The 19,766-nt window shown below is 37.5% G+C and overlaps 3 protein-coding genes across 3 annotated transcripts in view; 1 reads left to right on the plus strand and 2 right to left on the minus strand.

Moving 5' to 3' along the window:
• Positions 1-9,587, plus strand: part of LOC128633071 (B-cell receptor CD22) — a 16,321-nt gene extending 6,734 nt beyond the window's left edge. The window contains exons 2-10 of the mRNA XM_053681706.1: positions 714-833; positions 1,244-1,279; positions 1,716-1,985; positions 2,921-3,205; positions 5,345-5,680; positions 6,660-6,932; positions 7,940-8,188; positions 8,417-8,533; positions 8,818-9,587. Coding sequence (XP_053537681.1) covers positions 803-833; positions 1,244-1,279; positions 1,716-1,985; positions 2,921-3,205; positions 5,345-5,680; positions 6,660-6,932; positions 7,940-8,188; positions 8,417-8,533; positions 8,818-8,864 — 1,644 coding nt within the window. The 5' untranslated portion in view covers positions 714-802 and the 3' untranslated portion in view covers positions 8,865-9,587. The remainder of the gene's footprint in view (positions 1-713; positions 834-1,243; positions 1,280-1,715; positions 1,986-2,920; positions 3,206-5,344; positions 5,681-6,659; positions 6,933-7,939; positions 8,189-8,416; positions 8,534-8,817) is intronic.
• The window catches only part of LOC108268231 (E3 ubiquitin-protein ligase TRIM39), a 29,399-nt gene extending 14,406 nt beyond the window's left edge, over positions 1-14,993 (minus strand). Inside the window, exon 1 of the mRNA XM_053681715.1 lies at positions 14,896-14,993. The gene's annotated coding sequence lies outside the window, so the exon portion shown is untranslated. The remainder of the gene's footprint in view (positions 1-14,895) is intronic.
• LOC128628713 (E3 ubiquitin-protein ligase TRIM39) lies at positions 10,987-15,037 on the minus strand. Its single transcript, XM_053681707.1, has 7 exons — positions 14,896-15,037; positions 14,053-14,642; positions 13,869-13,964; positions 13,525-13,758; positions 13,282-13,429; positions 12,347-12,373; positions 10,987-12,245 (listed from the first exon to the last, which is right to left on the minus strand). The coding sequence occupies exons 2-7, from the start codon at positions 14,638-14,640 to the stop codon at positions 11,701-11,703; spliced, it is 1,638 nt and encodes a 545-aa protein (XP_053537682.1). The 5' UTR covers positions 14,641-14,642; positions 14,896-15,037; the 3' UTR covers positions 10,987-11,700.
• Between the last annotated feature and the right edge of the window lie 4,729 nt (positions 15,038-19,766).

Consider the following 19,766-nt stretch of genomic DNA (forward strand, 5'->3'; position numbering starts at 1 on the left):
TAATGTTGGCGTCTATAGTAATTATAAGCGATTCTCACGGGATTAGTGATCTCTGTCTACACAATGTACGTATGGTTATACCATTAAAGATTCCATGAGTAATACACTCCCCTCATTTTACTTCAAACTGATTGTTTTGACCTGTATTATACACGCTTATTGTAGGGCTTGTGGCTGCACACACATTAATCATTAGTAGGTCACATGACCATAGCATGTATGTAGGCTATACCTGTTCTGGGAACTCAGTAATCAGCGCTTCATGAGCATAGATTTTAAAGGGGCAGCGTGACATTAATAATGATTTAACCTCTCAACTTTTTTTGTTTGGGGCTTTCATACATGACTTTACACTACTATCTAGTGATTTTTTAGTGTAACCGTGTAGTAGATTATTGAGAGTCAGAAACATAAAGTCATCCAGCCTACAGTCTAGCAGCTCATTTAGAACAGCTTTTCACACACCTTTGTTAATCTCCGTATGGGGTAATATCATTAACCAGGGTTTACATGTTTCCATTAAACCTTCTCATGATTTTCTCATCACCTCATATTCACTTGGATGTCCTTCAGTCACATACCACTAGAGGGCAAAAAAAAAATCTAGTATTACTGTGAAAAGAGGAAGGATACAGAGTCTGCATGCACTGAAATAGAAGGTAAAGATCACAGATACACCCATTCTCGTTCTTTCTTTCTTTCTTTCCGAGTAGTGCGATCTGACAGCGAGAAAACACAGGAAGTGCTGAAACTTTAACACACACCTCTGTTCTGTCAGTCAGTCAGTCGTTAGAGAGACAGGATGGAGTTCAGTCCACTCGCTGTGATGCTCTGTGAGTAAATGTTCTCTTTGTGTCTTCATTAGAGTGAGTGGTGGGGTATAAAGTTGTTCATCTGCAGTCTGAATGTCCTGAGTGATGAGTTTATTGTGTGATTAGTACATGTGCAGACTGTTACAGTGTGCAGTCTGTTGGTTTTGTGTCCCAGAGCTAAGTTTTTCACACTTCAATAAAGTTAAATAAAGGAAAAACACTTTAATGAGCAGAATAGTGACCTTTAAGTTATTGTAGTTTTTGTTTATTTATTATTAAGAGAGCTTAGAATGTATTTCTTATAGATGGTAGTTTAGATTTCCTGAATAAGATTTAATCTTGTGGGTTCGGTGTCTAAAATGTGCTGTTTTCATTAATACACTGAATATTTTCCATAGTTACATCATGTTCTGTTTCTGTTCCCTTTTTAGTGCTGATTTCACTTATACCAGTGGCCCATGCTCAAGGTGATTTATATATAGTTTATCCTTTATACTGTGTGTATAATTTATTTGTTTTGGGGCTGAGAATTTTATGCACAATTGATTGTCACAGTAAAATGTGTTGATTTACATACATTCTATTTGAAAAGCAACACAATATATCGAGTACCTACATGATGCCCTTCTGATCTCTCTATATAGGTTTATGCTGATTAAATGCCTTAACATACTGAATATAAAACAGAACAAGTTTAATGACAGCAGCACATGGTAACAACTGACATAAATAGTGCTAAATAAAATGTCCCATGATGCCCCTGATTTCTTAATAGTAAGTAGGTTACACATATCAGTATCAACAAGTAATAAAAAACATGTACTCATACTCTGTCTAAATAAATGATATGTACACGTGGGAATTAGTTTATGTAAGGTTTATTAACAACAGAATGTTTTATAGGGAGTCCTAAAGCTGTGGTGTCCATAACGCCTGATACACATGTGTTCATTGGAGAGACAGTTACTCTCAGATGTGACGTACAGGGAGGAGGAGACACTCAGTGGACATACAGCTGGTATAAAAATAATAACAGACTCACAGACCGCACAACGCAGGAGTTCAAAATCCGGTCTGTTCTACACGTTCAGCATGGTGTCTACACCTGCAGAGGACAGAGCAGTGACTCTCAGAGCTCAGAGATCAGTGATGCTGTTACACTGACTGTATCAGGTGAGTCTGTGGGTGTTTTTTATTTCTTATTTAATATATTAACATTATTTTTTCGGGTTTGGATTTTGATCTGTCAGTAACTGAGACCCTGTTTGTTGAATGTTGACTTTCACTTCCCTGTCTAGTACACACAGATCTCTTTCACAGGAATCATCATCATGTCTTGTGCAGGTCTTTATATTAAGTTTGCAGTATAATTGTGGTGAGTCAGTCTGATTAATAATACACAGCGAACATTAAGGAAGAAGGCAGTAAATCTCACCTTGTGTTGCCTCTGCCATTATCTGATTTATTATCTGATCATTTGAAGCATTGGATTTATAAGGTTTGATCTGAGAATTCTGTAATTTTGAGAGATTTTGATGATCAGCATCGTCCACATCAGTCTGTGTCTCATCACCTGAGGTAGAAGTCACTCACAGCATTTAAATACCAGCCTCATGATCTTCTCTTCACTTGACACTAACACCGCTGGGGAAATAATCCCTGATTCACTTCTGTTCTCTTCACTATGGTTCTAATTATTAATGTCTTTGTATTGAGGTATTTATATATTTTATAACTTTATCTGTTGTCTGTACAAAATGTGTGAGCACTCCTCTCTGCTTTATGTTCTGAAGTCATGCTCCTGCTATTTTTTTAAGAAAATGCATTTATGTTCAGATGGTGCTGCAGGATTTGTGCAGGATCCATAAAATAATAATCTAAAATCAGTAAATACAGTGTTTTACACTTCAATATAATCATGAATTTTGTTACATAGAAAATATACTGAATACCAGCCGTGTAAGAAAAAGTACGGAAACATCTTGTATCGAATGTTAAATCTAAATGTTTGTTTTAGACACAAAGCATATATTAAAGCACAGTGAATCTACTGCTTATGTTATAAAGAGAAAAGCAGTTCTGACTCCTTCATCATTTCATACCAACAGAACAACCCAAACCGACTGTGAGAGTGAATCCTCAGAGCTCCGTCTACACTGGAGACACCATCACTCTGACCTGTGAGCTGCAGTCGACTGGATGGGAGATTCAATGGTATAAAAATAATCCATCGTTACATCCTTTGAGCACTGAAGAAACAGACACACTCAAAGTGACAGATGATAATGCAGGAGAAACAGTGTACCAGTGTCGCGCATGCAGGATAAACTACAAGCCAGGGCACTCCTACTACTGCACACAGTTCAGTGTTCCTGTCAATATTACAGTGAGAGGTATGTCATGATTTTTTCCCTTTTCACCACAGATTTGTTAGAAGGGATGAGAAAATTTTTTTATTAATTATTGTAATTCCTTGTTATTCTAGAATGTTCAAATGATCTTTAAATACAAATGTTTTAAAAGTATTTGTCATTTGTGGCTGGTGAGATCCAATGCGAAAAAACAAAGAAAAATAAAGAGGTAAAGTTATAACTATAATTTAAATTTATAATCATTGGCAAATTGCTGTGATTTAAAAGGAATAAAACATGAGGACAATAAAATAATCTGTACTTCAGGGTGGAAACAGTAACTCGGCTTCATAACACCTCCACATCACTCAGTATTTTTCTATAACAGTGTGAGACTGAGTGTTTTATTACTTACTTAAACTTTGTTAAAAGAAGGAAAAACACACAGAATACAGTACGTCTGAAACCAGAAACTCCAATGTGTGAGAAATGTAAGAAATGATCTTCACTTCCTTACAGTCTAAACACAACATACTATATTAAATAGAATAATAAGTAGTGACAAATACTATATATGGAAATATCTTGTCAATAATTAAAACATGGTTACATGTGTGTAACTAAACACCTGAACTACACAAACTGTCGTAAAGTCTTAAGATTTAAGCACAAATTTACTGTAATTAAAAATATAATATAGTTCACAAATCCTGCCCCATGCTGTAATCTTAATTATAATTTTATTTTTCAGACCATGAGAGCTGACAAATTATTTTGGAAATCACACAAAACATCACATGTTTTTTTTTTTTTTTTTTTTTTTTTTTTGCACAACACTGTTTCTTTCTTCTACCAGTGACAGAATCACAAATGTGGAAGTGCAGTGATAATCATTAGTCCCATATGTGTGGTGTTTAAATTAAAAACAATAATTTAAGAGTTAATATTAACAGATCTCACAGATTGTAAAAAATAAACAATTTATTTGTAAATTAGCTAATAGAGTTGATAAAAGCAAACTGTTGCATTCTCTATTCCACTATTCCTACATCATCAGTATACACTTGTGACATTCCCAAGTGGAAGGAAACGTTTATCCAAGTTTAGTAAATCCAACTACGCCATCCTGGGGGAGAACCAGGGAAATACTCCCAAATAAAGGCACACATAAGTTTTACCAATCGAGTCAAAGAACATGAGTGTGAGACATGAGTATCAATATAAAAATTATATTTTATTATAACACTTAAGCATCATTAAAACTTAACCTATAAATATAAAATCACCCTCCCGTGAAGCACAATAAGACTTTTAAAACTAAGCACTTCTCCAGGCTCAGGCTTGGTGGGAACAAGGCAGGCCAGCTACAGCTCGGGAGGTCATCCAGACCCACCTCAAGTCACACCAAAATCATCAAACACTACCTACACCATGAGGGAGTTGTTGTGTTGGCACACTGAGCACGCTGTGAAGCACACACCACCGAATGAAGGCAGCTAGCCTCCCCTGTCCCACCAAGACTCACTGGCTCCTGGAGAGAAAGAAGACATCCATTAACCCAAAATTACACAAAAACACTTAACAATAACCAAAGAAATAAAAACTAAAATATTACAGACACCGTGGTGAGGTGGCTATAACACTCAGTCCCACTGACACCACCACATGCAATAGAGGCAGTTAACAGCACCTAAACAGAACCAGCATTACGGTTAACAATAAATGAAAAAGTATAGCCACTATAGCATGGAGACAATAGGACATAGTATACACCACATCAATAGTAAGGTAATAGTAATTTATATATATATATATATATATATATATATATATATATATATATATATATATTAGTCTTGAGATGTTCACCTCATTACACCGTGAGCAGAGCCTCAACATACCTGAACGGAAATGAAAACAGAAATGCCAGGGAGTGAGGAACTCTGAATCACAAAGACACATATGTGCTTGCCAAAATAAAGGTTCTTAAATAACAGGGTAGCTCCCACCTCATTGGTCTGCCGAAGCCATCCCCCAAGCAGGGCCAATGGGATAGTTAAATCACTTATACTGCCACACTCTATGAAAAAAAACATCACATGCAATTAGACATTCATAAAAATCTTCTTACTGTGTATTAAATAAATGTAGATAAAATGTGTTGTATTTCCTGTGTAACAGAGAGACCAGGGGCAGTACTGAGTGTATCTCCACAGAGCTGGCTGACTGAAGGAGACTCAGTGACTCTAAGCTGTGAGATTACAGACTCCTCTACAGACTGGACATTCAGCTGGTACACAGCTGTTCCCTACAGAGACGGCTTAACTCAAATAAAAGATAATCATGGCTATATCATGTATGTGGAGCTCCTCTCAGACAGCAGCAGAGGATCTGGAGGCAAATACACTCTCAGTCTTGCTGATCTTAAACACACAGGAGTTTATATGTGTAGAGGAGAGAGAGGAGAACCAGCCTTTCACACACAGTACAGCAATCCACAGCCACTATGGATCACTGGTGAGGAAAAATAACAGTGGGTTTAGGTTAAATAGTAAAGGTGTGGATGTGTGAATGTAAGAAGAGATTCATGCAACATTTTTTATTAATAAGGAAGTTAAAGCATGCTGAGTGCTGGTAAAGTTTTCCCCTTTGTGACATTGGTGAAAAAAGCCATGTGCTGAGTTTGTGTGCTGTCTCCGTCCCTCATCTAGTCATCGGTTTATTTTCCTGGAAACAAAGAGGACTAAGGAGATGATTAAGGATTCAGGATCTATGGGCAGGAGGATTTTATTATAAAAGCCAGAAATCCAGAACAGGTCAAAGAGACGCACAATATTCGTTGTGAACACAATACAAATATTAGTGAACACAATACAAATAGCAGAGCTGTAAAACAGGCAAGGGTCAAACACAGTAAAGTACAATATAAGAGAGCAGAGGGAAAATCCAAAAGAGTAATCAAAAGCAAAGGGTCTAAACACAGCAATGGCAATCACAAATTAAACATGGCTCTGAACTTTACATTGTGCAAATGCATGTGCCGGCCTAATGTAATCTACAGTGAGGAAGAGACCTGGAGGTGGTGTGCTAGAGCTAGGCTAATACTGAGATGATGGTGATGTCTGGTGGTCATGTGATGTTGATGTGATGCCCTGATCATGTGCACCTATTCCTAGTTTCACCTCAAACTCTTTTTGTATTTATTCCCTCTGTGTTGTTCTGTGTCTTTGCTGATTTTTGTGCCTTTGCAGCAGCTGAAGGACTTTCCTGTGTTCCTAGTCCCAGTTTTCATTTTATTTCTCGGTTTTGACCTTTGCCTTTTTGTAGCATTTATGAGTATGGATGATCGCGTGTTAAACCTGTCTGTGTTATAACCCATGCTATGGACTGTGGCTTTGATTCCAGATTAATAAACATAAGTCTGAATGCACATGTATTCACATTATATTCCATGTTACACTTATTCTTATTTACATGGCGCTCTTCTGTGTTTAAGGTGAATCTCCTCCAGTCTCTCTGATCATCAATCCCAGCAGAACTCAACACTTTACTAAAGATTCTCTCTCACTGAACTGTGAGGACCAGAGTAACTCTACTGGATGGAGAGTGAGACGATACACACACAGTGAGGGAGGGTCAGATTGTTCAAGGGGATCAGTTACAGGATCTACATGTGAAATCAGCTTCCTCTCCACATCCTACACTGGAGTTTACTGGTGTGAGTCTGAATCTGGAGAAAACAGTAATCCTGTCAACATCACAGTGCATGGTGCGTCTTCATGTAGTGTGTTTATTGTTAAAGGAAATGGGAAATGTTTTGTTACAGAATATTCTGAACTCTGAGTTTCCAACTGGGAGAACTGTTCAACAAGACACAGACATTATTTTCCAGACTGAGCAGAAGTACATGCTTACCGATACCCACACTGATAATGATAATGACATGAGTAACTTACTGAGTATTAATCAATCAGGGATGTCATAGAACATTTAATTTCTCTCTGTTTATGTTGATTGCTGCTGTGTACAGATAACTCATTGTGCTTAGATGATGTTTAATATGCTATGGTATTTAAACAGTGTCTTTAATAGAGAGTGAAGGTGGAACCTGAGTTGTATCAGTGAACTTGGTCATTAAAAATGAGTGCAAAGTGCTGCGACTTTCAGCTTCACTCACAAGCTAAGTGTAGACGGTGGGGAGCGAGGGGAAAGGAGGTGCACATGGCTCAGTGCTCAGTGCTGTCATGTGTGATAGTTTCTCTGCACACTCTCTTCACTGTGCCACTCTCACAAATACCTTTGTGCACAATTAATGGCACCTTGATTTCATTTTTAATGGCCATGTTCACTGAGACTGCTCTGTTCACTCATTTGGGTCACCCCCACACTCTATTAAATATAAAGTGTTTTATTAGGTTACTCATGTTGTAGGAAGATGCTGTAGTGTCTCCTCTTGATATTTTCACCGAGTCCAGTTTGTAGTCTGTTTTACTTTGAACATTAATCGTGAAATACTTCCAGATCACTTTCATTTTGTCATCATCATTAGCAAGACAGTGTACACTATGCTTATCTAGGCTTATGTCACATGGTAGCACATCAGATGTTGGTGTCAGAGCTTGTTATTTTCTTTTTAAACAATTACATATGATGATACCTGATACCAGTTCCAATTAATCCATAATTTGAACTGTGGAGACTCATTTATGCAGATTATGTACAGATCAATTAGAGATATCATTAATTTTATTGTACATGTGATTTTCTGTGTTCTAGATGGTGATGTGATCCTGGAGAGTCCTGTCCATCCTGTGACTGAGGGACATCCTCTGACTCTACGCTGTTTATATCGATACACAAAGCCCCCAAACCTCCGAGCTGATTTCTATAAAGATGGATCAGTTCTCCAGACACAGACTACAGGAGAGATGATCATCCGAACTGTCTCAAAGTCAGATGAAGGTTTCTACCACTGTAAACACCCAGAGAGAGGAGAGTCACCGAAAAGCTGGGTCTCAGTCAGAGGTGAGAAATCATTTCAATATTCATTTAAATACAACTGTGACTGAATGTGTTGAACTCAGTATCTTTACATAATGTAATCTATAGTGCTGAGTTTATGTAAGTACACGTACAGTATGGTATTTGTGCACGAGTGAACATGGATTTATTTCTGCTGCAGTTTGAGTAAAACATACAAACAGTTCATCATGAATAAAGTGTTATTATAATGATTATTTTATTCTGCGTCAGGTCCATCAGGTGTAGAAGCTCCATTCTCAGTGCTCATGCTGATCAGTAGTGTAGTGACGGCCTCTCCGTATCTGCTGGTGACCATCATTCTGCTGGTCAAATGTTACAGAGCTCGAGGTAAGAACTCTTTCAGTACGTTTCACATAATGAACAAACTAACTTTAATTACTGCCAGAAAAATATTTTCACTTAAAGAAAAGTAGAAATCATTTGACTCTCTATTAGCATTTAAAAAAAAAAAAAAAACATTTTGAAGTGACTGAAGACGACTGAATGAATGATGTTGATTTTCTAACACATCTGAGGCACTGGCACTTAAATGCAGTTCGGTTGCTTTTCTGTCATAAACACCTGGAGTAAAATTGTAATGAAACAAATGACCTTTTTCATTTCTTTAACAGCTCACAATGGTGAATACAGAATCCAGAACGCAGTCATAGAGGAGTGAGCAAAGTTCATCTATAAAAAGAGGATCCGTTTAATGTAGAAATCATTTCATCATTCCTTTAGAGTCATTTTGTGGATTGTAAATAATACTGATCTGTCGCTTTAACATCATGCTGTTTGTAGCTCAGCATCTTACACGCACTCGTCTTTCTGACTGGATTTGTTTAGCTGAAGCCTGCAAACCTCCTCATGAGGTGAAAGTGAACATGTGTTTAGTCTCTAATAAAGCCTACATGTTGCTAATGCAAAAACACGTGTGAAATAAATGTGTCTGCTATTGGAGTGACTTTCATCCCAACATGGTGACCTGCACATTACAACCTCAAAACGCTTCGTGTTACATTACTGATGAACATTTTGGTGTGCGTTATTGAGAGCAGACTCGAGGTGTGTATTTTATATTTGGTTTGACTTTTCTTTTCAGCTGTGTGAACTTTAATTGAAGTTGTGTGAGGAGATGTGTGGTTGGAATGTTTTGTTCAATTAAAACCTTCAAATAAATGCACCAGTATCGATGAAGACTATGTGCACAATATATAATAAGGGTTATATATCATTTTCTTCACTCCGTTACTTAACCTGGTTGCAATGCTGTGTGAAGTACATGTAATATAATGAGAAAACTCTGAGCAAATACTCTTGTGCCTTTAAAATATCACCATTTTATTTTTAACATTTTGTATTTTTTCAAATAGACAATAAAAGAAAATCTTCACCAAGACAATGTCTACTTTATTTCTCGACAAGTAAAATGATGAAGATGTGAGAAATGTGAACAAAAATACACAGTTAATGTTAAGCTGTGTACATTTTTTAAGTAAACTACTCTGGTTAATGACGTCAGTATGTGTTGAGGGACACGGTGGATAGATTGGTAGATAAATTAGATAACCATCTGTTAACTTAGCTAGTGATGGAAAGTGCTCTTTCAGCTCTTCTGCTGGTGATTGAGTACGCTAGTCATACTTATCATTAGTTACTAGGGGTGTAACAATACGGTCCGGTCACGATTCAAATCAATTTACAATACTGACTTGAGGATTTCGATTCAATTTGATTTTTGTCTGTATAAAAGTAAATAAATTAAAAATGCCTATGAACAGAGGTTTAATATTGTTCAGAAAATGTACTACAGGTTCACTATATCTTAAACATAAATTAATAAATGTATAAATTCTTCCCAATATTTTGACTGAATAAACAAAGTGTCTGACCCGGGGAAAATGTTAATATCATATTGAATATCATATTGCTCTAATAACAGAGAATATCAGGTTTAGAAACCAAAATGAACTTTATTTTCCAGGCTTTTGGAGTCAGGTCCACCATTACCCGTTTTGAGGGGAAAAAGTCATAATATATGATATTACTAGAATAAAGTCTGACTTTTTCAAGAAAAAAATAATAATATGACATAATGGTGCGTATCACAGCAACAAAACTAGCCTAAAGAAAGATGTTACTTTACAAATAAAGAAATACTTCATCTTCTGTCGCATCCGCACCAGATAATTATTAGTATTATAACTTTAAAACTCACACAGTGTGGTAAGGAAAATGATTAGAGGAAATGAATGAAGACTCAGGTGAGCGCGACCTCTGGTGGTCAATCGTGGCATTGCGGGGAGCGAGAGTGACAGATCATTGCGTGAAACAAGCTCCGCCCACTAGTTTACCTAGATTACCCTCATGGCTAATCTAATTTATATGAAACACACCCTCATTTATAAAGCTGTAAAGGCTGAGTTAGAGGTGTGTCTCAAGTGTCTGCATAAAATAACAGTTTATAATATTAAAATAATATTAACTGTACATTAAAGGCTATCAATAATTTTTATATTTGACAATTTTATATTTATTTTGTGTTTACGGATGTGGAAGCTAACTGCACAGGCTGAAAAAAAATTATAATTTTGTATTTCTTAGTGCTTTGGTCTTAATTTGATGTAGAAACAACCTTCAGAACACTGAAAATGACAAAATAAAGTATACTACTTATTTCTCCAGTTATTGCGTCACGTAATGCAGGCGCAGGGCAGAAGCAAGTGCAGGTATGGCAGTTTAATGAAACAACAACAACAACAACAACAACAATAACAACAACAACAACAACAACAACAACAACAACAACAGCCAAAGGATAAGGCAGAAGACAATAATCATGAACATGCAGAGGTCAGGTGATCAGGCAAACAGCACAAGTAGGGCAGGGCAACAAGACGACATCATAAACGTAAGCAAAGTCAAAACACCAGAATAAACAGACACGATAGCAGGCTTGATAACAACAGAGACAATACAACTGAGCGTACACTCCTCACTTGTTCAAGTGTTTGAACAGTCTCTATTATAGTGTGGTGTGATGATTGTGATCAGGAACAGGTGTGTGAGATTAGTCCTCATGAGAAGGTGACGTGTCTGTGTGTTACATTGGGAAGTGTAGTCCTCTTCAGCCATGTTTGTAGTTGTTGATGCATTGAGGGAAATGGAGTAGCTGGTTTGCCGTGATGACATATTGCCAATAAAAATAGCTTGCATTATTAAATCTGAGCCAAATTAAAACATTTTCTTTAAAAAATATATTTTAAATGAAAAGTGAGAATGTATTTGAGTAAATGTGATTTGGAGATCAGTTACAGGAGTGATGATGATCCTGACAGGATTAGACCACTTTAGCACGGAGGATCATCACAATGAGAGCGACAGTAAAACATTTACATTTTACACATAAATAAAATGTAAATATCATTTATAATTAAACTTAAAACAAATGCCAGATAATAACAGCACTGTTTTCATTTTTATTAAGAAATAAAAGTCAGTTTTATAAATTTATATTAGATTTGACTAACAGGACAGATGATCAGTGGTGCTGAATTTTCACCTTCATCATTGGGACAGGGGCTGAATAATGGATAAAGTTTCTCAGTGAAAGTCTGACCAGTGAAAGAGTAGATATGAGATTTTACATCAACATCATAGAAGGAGATCAGACCCTCCTCATAATCCACAAACACCCCCACCTTCTGAGGAGCCGGTTTCAAGGAGAGGGAGACACGAGGAGAGTCCAGAGCCTTATATTCAGTCTCATTCCTCAGACACACACACCAGTATCCATCTTCAGGACTGAGTGTAATCACCCCTTTCCTATTAATGGACTCTCGGGCCACTCCTAAATCCCACTGAGTCTTCCCTCTGACCTGCACCTCATAGTAAAATCTCCCTGAGGAGAATCCCTCCTTTCCCAACACACCGGAACAAATATTAAACCTCTCTGGGTGATCAGGGAGATCCTGTTCTGTGTCTCCACATGTAACTTGTTTCCCATCATCAGACAGGATGAGGTAAGGATTCGCTGTATCAGGATCCAGAGTCACATCCACTGAGAGACAGAAACACAGCGTACATCAGTTTTATCATTGCACAGTGTGTAACAGTGAAGAAATATAGATTTAGTCATGTGATCAATAAGAGCTCACAAACCTGCATATTGCTGAATTCTCTTCAGTTCTGTTGGGAAAATAATATTGGATAATTGGAGAGTTTAAAATTATGAGCTATAACAAAGTACTGTAACAATAAAACTAAAACACAAACATCATATTGATCTAAATATTTTATTACAGATTACACCACAGTGCTGTTGAGTTCTGATTGGTGTTGATTAATTTTCTAGAACAGCAGCTCTGACAGTAGTGCAGCTGCAAATCACAGGTTTATATTAATGCACTCGTTCTAATACCTTAGCGTTTCTATAGTAACAGCTCATTCACAGGGACTTGTACGCAGATGCTTTTTTATAAAAAGACATGTATAATCATTTCTGTAACCTTTATTTCTGTAACATTTATGGAAGGAGTCTCCAGTGTCAGCGCTTTGTAACAGTCAGAGGTAAAGCTGTAACTTTAAGATTTCTGACATCGTCAGGACAGAGGAGTTTACACGTTGTAGCTTCTTGTTAATAGGACTAGGTGTGTTTTTATCTGATTAACATGAGTGAGAAAAAGAGAAGCTTGTAAGGAAATGACTGTTTATAGCTGCTATAACGGAAGTGAGAACAGAAACTAACTTGTTTCATGGATGTTTCACAACATTCAATATACTGTAACTATAAATGGATAAAAAGTGTGACATGTTATACTTCTATAAATAAAATGTTGGCATATTTCTGTGGTATAAGATGAATAAACTCTTTGGGAAAAGCTGTTATAAGAAAAAAATAATAACTTTGGGATGCAACAGTTACTGCTTCATCTTACCTCCCCTTTGTTGATTATTTTCCTAACACAGAGCTTTATAACTTACATCAGATCAAATATCTCTAAATGCACACTGTACAATTCATGTATTTCTGTTATCAGGACATTTCTTCATACATTTCTGAATCAACATATTCTTAGAGATCATTAAACACTTACTAATCTTGGGAAGCTTCTCCATTTGCTCACTGAGAGTTTCCTGAAGCTGAGACAGAGCTCTCCTCAGAGTCTCCAGACTCAGATGAGAGTTAATTGTGACGTCAGTCCAGTCCTGGGTGTGTGGAGGGCTGCACAGTGACGGGTAAATCTACAGTACAGCAGGAGAGAGGAGAAATCCCTCAGCATGGGGACTGCTGTCCTGTCATGTGCTGCATTGCTATTGAGAAACAGAGGGACTCTGACCTGTAGGAGGTGGAGGTGATCCTCAGTGTGTGAGATCTGCTCCAGCTCAGTGTTTCTCCTCTTTAGCTCAGTGATTTCCTGCTCCAGCTCTTTAATCAACTCTTCAGCCTGCTTCTCTGCTGCTTTCTGCTTCTCCTCCATCACCTGAAGCAGCTCAGCCTGGCTTCTCTCAATGCAGCGCATCAGAGCACTGAAGATCTCCACACCGTCTGCTTTCTCCTTCTCTGTGTTTTTCTAACAGGAGACACATCGAGCTAAATGATTTTATTTCATATGATTATATCAGGATTCTCCTAATGTGTTTTTATAAAGACGTTATTGTCTAGGTTAGTTAAGAGACTCACTTTATTGCGTTCTACAGAGTGTTTGATTTCCTCAATCTTCTTCAGTCGCTCCTGGATCATCTGCTGAACTTCTGCTCGTGTCTTCCCCAACTCAGTCTGAGAAAAATATATATTATGTATAAACTTATTAAAAATAAAGGTGATATTTGTGTTAAATATGCATCATTAATTTTCAGTCTCTCACCTTCTTCTCTCCACTCGCCTCCTCTATAGGAACAGTGTTGTGAGTTTTGTGGTCTCCCTCAGTACAGAACTGACACACACACGTCTGGTCGTCTTTACAGAACAGCTCCAGGGGTCTCTCATGTTTCTGGCAGATGTAGTCCTCCAGGTTCTCCACAGGCTCCATCAGTTTGTGCTTCATGAATTTAGCTGTAGTTTTATGGAGCATCAGATGAGTGTTACAGAAAGAAACTCCACAGTGCAGACAGGACTTTACGGCCTGCAGCTTCTCCTCAGTGCAGGAGTCACACAGAACCTTTTTAGTCTTGGAGGGAAGCGGATCTGCAGCTCTGCTGGATTTCTCCTGAACTGACTTCTTAAACAGAGCAGCAAGTCCAGAGATGAACGTATTCACACGTAGTTCAGGTCTTTTAGGGAATTCCTCCTTACACATTGGGCACTGGCAGCGTGAACTGCTGTCCCAGAACTCTTTGAGACAGATCATACAGAAGTTGTGTCCACATGGAGTAGAGACTGGATCAGTGAACACATCCAGACAGATGGAGCACTGGAGCTGATCTTCACACAGGAAACTGCTGGAGGAAGCCATGACTGACACAGGAGACACCATGAGAGTGGATTTAGACCACAGATAACTTTACACATTATTCATGAAAATTATCCAGAACTAAAGCTTTCAGTGTCGTGCTGTTAGAGTAAAATATAACTTTCTCTGTGTGAGTAAACACATAAAATCCACTTGAACTGTGACAAACCCAGTGCACTTTGAGCAGTTAGTAAATGACAAAACAAACAATAGTTACTGATAGGAACAGGAAGTAGTCTCATCTGTAGCACTACTTACCAATTTCTATTTCTCTTTTCCTCCTGATTCCCCTCTTTTTCCTCTTGTTCCTGTTCTCTTAGTGTTCACCTGCAGTGGTTTTAATCCCTCGAAGAAAGAGAGAGAAGCTTCAAACTGGAGACTGTGTCCTGCTGAAAGGATCTGGTTTTGGGTCATGAAACGGCTTTGAGCTCGAGTTTCGGTTCAGCTGAGTGACGTCTCAAGATACACGCCCGCTTTTTTGTGCTTTTTCTCAGGATATAATTACAAGTTTTTGCCTCTAGATGGCGGAAATTCACCCAGTGCACTACAGCGTCTGGATATTGTGTATTTCTGCAAAATCTTCAAAGCTGTCTCCATCGCTGCAAATATCTAGTTGTTTTTTGTTTGTTCGTTTTGTTTTGAAAGCTTCTTAATTTAACATTTGTTTGTGTATGAAGACTGGTCGTTGTGTTAGTGTTGTCAATTTAAATGAGGTCCTCTAAAAATGTTTATGCAAATACACCTTCAAATGTCATTTCATGTGTTAGACCTGCAGTCTGAGGATTTAAAATCAAATAATCTGAGGCTCATCAGGAAATGAAGGAATTTGTGGGAAATAAAACAAATTAATTAATTTACAAGTGCACAGAGAACCTAAAACTACAGGACATACACATGTGTGTACATTACTGAAACGTGTACACTGCGTCTGTTATTTTATCTGTAAATATTTTATTTTCCACACTCTCTCATACCAAACCTCACAGATGATCAGTGAGATCTCAGCTAACTGCACAACATGAACCTTTTTATTTTCCTTTATTTTATTGATCATTGTTCTCTTTTCATATAGATTTTATATAGTTAAATTAGTCCAGGTAAACACTCTCTGTTTGTGGAAAAAAATGTAACTTATAAAACTTAACATGGCTTAATGTACAAAATAACTAAATAACCTATCAACAACAAATCTCTCATGCAATCATAAACACAATCCTCTGCCCAAAAGACAGAAACCGGTGATCAAAAATGAACACAATGATTTTCATGTCTGGCTTTTAGAAACCCATCAGAAGGAAACATAAGTTTCATGAGGCCTCAAGGAACAGAATATTTTTCTGAGTTCTTCTTCATCATAGCCACTGCATTGTATTCTACCCAAAGAATGGCACCATAAACTAAATATAAAGCAGAGATTCATGTTATGCATGTTCTAATAGTTTTTGATAGTAGACAGTAGTTAAACTCAGTACCGTGTGAGAGAAATCGAATATTTCTCGGTCACAGTTTTAACACATTAAACCACCTTAAACTGTTTCTTTATAATGAGTTTCTAAAGAGACAAAAATGTGTCTCATGAAAAGTTCTTTTTAAAGTTAACATTTTCTCCTTTGAGCAGAAAGCTTATAGCTTGTTTATGGCGAGGTATATGTGGAAGAGATTTGGTATCAATCTGTTGTCTTTCAGGTACACTAAGCCACGTTAAGCCACATTTTCCACCTGAAACATTTTAAAATATCCCAAAAAAGGAAGAATAAATGCAGCAGCTGGTAAAGAAGAGAAAGAAGCGTGCAGGAATTATTAATAGTAATAAATGTAAAAAGGCTGAAATGCTGAAACAGTGAGAACCTTCCAGTAATAAACTCTCAATCAGGAACGATGTACTAATCATGTATAAATCATGTAGTTACGGTGTGAGTGTGTGATGTGCCTCTAATCCTCACCTTTGAATGACGTTACAGTAATGTTTCATCATTTTATTTTTATCATTTTACAATAAAACCTGAGATCTGAAAGGCAAAATGTAAAGTTTATTACCTGCAAAGTGCTGTACTGTTGTAGGCATTGACAAATATGATATAAAATACAGTTAAAGGGTGCATAAACAGGTTTATCTCACTGGATCGGGTTATTAGTGAAGTGTAAATAAGTGTGTGTACGTCTACATTAGTGTCTGTAATGAACTACTACTGTATCTGGCACAAATATGAAATAGTATCGTAGAATTGTAACAGTAATTTCAAACAAAACTCCTAATTCAGGAGGTTTACATTATTTTTTATAAAGTTTTACATTAACATTTAAAAAATGTAAAACTGTTTGTATTCGGCACACTGGATCTCAGATTGTGTTTCAGATTGGGTTACACGATCAGTGACCCAGAGCCTTAACCACCATTTTGTCACCACCACCAAAATTTTGTCATAAGAGTGTGCTGGGGAAATGCGGTGGAGAACTGTGGTGGGGCGGCTGTGGCTCAGGTGGTAGAGCTGGTTGTCCACTAATCGTAGGGTTGGCGGTTCAATTCCCGGCCCACATGCCGAAGTGTCCTTGGGCAAGACACTGAACCCCAAGTTGCTCCTGATGGCAGGTTAGTGCCTTGCATGGCAGCTCTGCCATCATTTGTGTGTGTGTGAATGGGTGAATGAGACACAGTGTAAAGCACTTTGGATAAAAGTGCTATATAAGTGGGCCATTTACATTAAAATAATATCAGTGTTTGGCTTCACAAGAGAAGAGGAACACATTTAGATTATATTAAAGCATTCATTAGTAAAATATTTTTTTAAATGCACAATGCCCTTGAGAGAGAGAGTTGTGTAAACTTTGTTCACGCCAATGGACCAGTTTTTTACAGCAATGGTGGCTCGTGGAGACTCAATAGTTACCGGAAGTTAGCACCAAATGCTAACAGTGCAGTAGAGTTGCAACAGAACAGACCGTTTGTGATGCACTTTTAAAAAGTCAGATGTTTAAACAATAAAATCGCATATTGTCAGTACATCTTAATCAAATTAACTTGTACATTAAAGCATGCTAATATTGTTATCAGATAACAGATTAGGCTAGGATATGCTACTGGAAGTTAGCAACAGAACAAACCACAAACAGCCAATTAAATTAATTGTAAAATCCGTTCTCTTAATGCAGTTTCATCCATGGTTGTGGAATTAGAGGAAAACGCTTCTAAACGTGATTTTTTGCAGGTTGGGGGTTAAATTTTGGTAAAATATAACATTGGGGCATGTGATATTGGCCGGTGGAAGTGTTGAAATGAGGAAATCATTTTAATTCCTCATTACGCGTGTAATAAATAATAAAATTTTTTGTTGTAGGAAGAGAGCTATTTTTTATACGACTCATCCTACTGATGTATCTTTCAGTGTCCTCATCCCTTCTTTCCTCAATCTTTGAAACGGATATAGGCAGAAGACACGGAACTGCTCATTTTTAAATAGTGAAAATAGATCACTTCAGAATAAGAAATGTTACTACAGTTAGTAGGAGTTCATAAATATTATACCTGTGTCACCTGTAACACTACAGCTGTGATCAGCAGCAATGTGCTTTAGGTTTATAGGTCCAGATGTGCATTGTAGTGCAGGGGCCCTCCTCTTTATGAGGGAGCTGGTCTCAGAATAGTCTTGGCCTTTTTGGTCCTGACAAACTGGTCTGCCTCAAAATGTGCCTTCAGAGTGACTTGAGTTTATTTCCCACACACAAGTCCTTTTTGGCTACCCACATACTGTACATGTCCCATAGTGGTTAAATCCACAGTATTAGGGAACACTTTCTACATAGCTAAAAGACAACTAAGAACACGAGACAACGGCCTGAAGACTCTCTGCAGTGAGACAGCACCGTCGCCAGGAGTCTCAGCTCCTGGGTCTTTTGCTGTTCCTTATTTTTAATAAACATTAAACTGTCCCATGTTGTGGTCTTTGTGAAAAAGTGCAAATTTACTTAAGTATGATTACCTCACAATTTTTTTCTTGCTGTAATGTTTGGTTATATTTCGATTGCTCCTGCTGATTTGAGCCACTCATTTTTCCTCCACGCCGTGTCAGTGGGGAAACCATCCATTCATATTCCTTTCTCTGAGCGATTGGAACTTCCCCCTGCAGAACAGCAAACCATGGTGGACACGATACAAGGGCAACATGGAGGAAAGGACACAGACAAATTGCTGGACATGCTTTAGAGTTTATTAGAAATTTATTTACGAAAATATTGCTGTAAATAAGTGCATAGCAAAAGTTAAAATACATTATATATTGTGTATGATTGTGTATGAACATGTTTCAAGTTGTTTTTAATTTGAATATATTATGTATTCATGTATATTTAAATAAGTGCAGGGCTGCTTAAGAATTGTAAACATTAAGATTCATTGAATTTTACATTTCACTGATTTGCAATGGAAGACAACACACATAACAACATGCTTCTGCAGCTGCTGCTAGTCCACTGACCCAGCGCGTTGGCAATCACTGATAGTCACGTGTCAGTCTCCTGTCTCTTGTCCTGTCTGAAAGTCATAAAGATGACATTAGTGATTGCCCTTGATTAACTTACAAGTTTAAGAACATAAAGATATTCATTCAAAACAACAGCAACACAGTCTTTAACCATGGTGTGTTAACAAGGCAGGTAATGCTAATTGACCGCACAGATCATCAAGTATGTCGGTGTGTAATATAAATATTTTTAAATCAGTGCATTTATTGGCTAATAATTAACAAAAATTACGCAGTTCTGTCTCTCTAACTCTATGGATTCAAACAGCCCACAAATAACTTCCTGGAACGATCTGAAGTCTACATGAATCACGTGACGATCAAGTGTTTTGAACTTCCGTCAATGCAACTCTCTCTATCAAGGGCTCTGGTTATACCAAATCAGCACTAGACTACATTACCCATCAGCCTTAGCACATCACATGAGCCTGTGACATGCCTCTCCCTCATTAGCATACCTTATATAAGTAGTGTTTCTGCACCTCACAGTAGTGTTTGTTGTTGTTTTGTGTGTGTGTGCGCGTGTGTGCATGTGTGTTTGAGTGTGAGTGTGTGGCCTTTGTGTATGTTTACCTAGAATCTGTTGTTTCTGTTCATATCCTTGTTTTTGTG

This window comes from Ictalurus punctatus, chromosome 7 (assembly GCF_001660625.3).
Source record: "Ictalurus punctatus breed USDA103 chromosome 7, Coco_2.0, whole genome shotgun sequence".
Classification (NCBI taxonomy): Eukaryota; Metazoa; Chordata; class Actinopteri; order Siluriformes; family Ictaluridae; genus Ictalurus; species Ictalurus punctatus.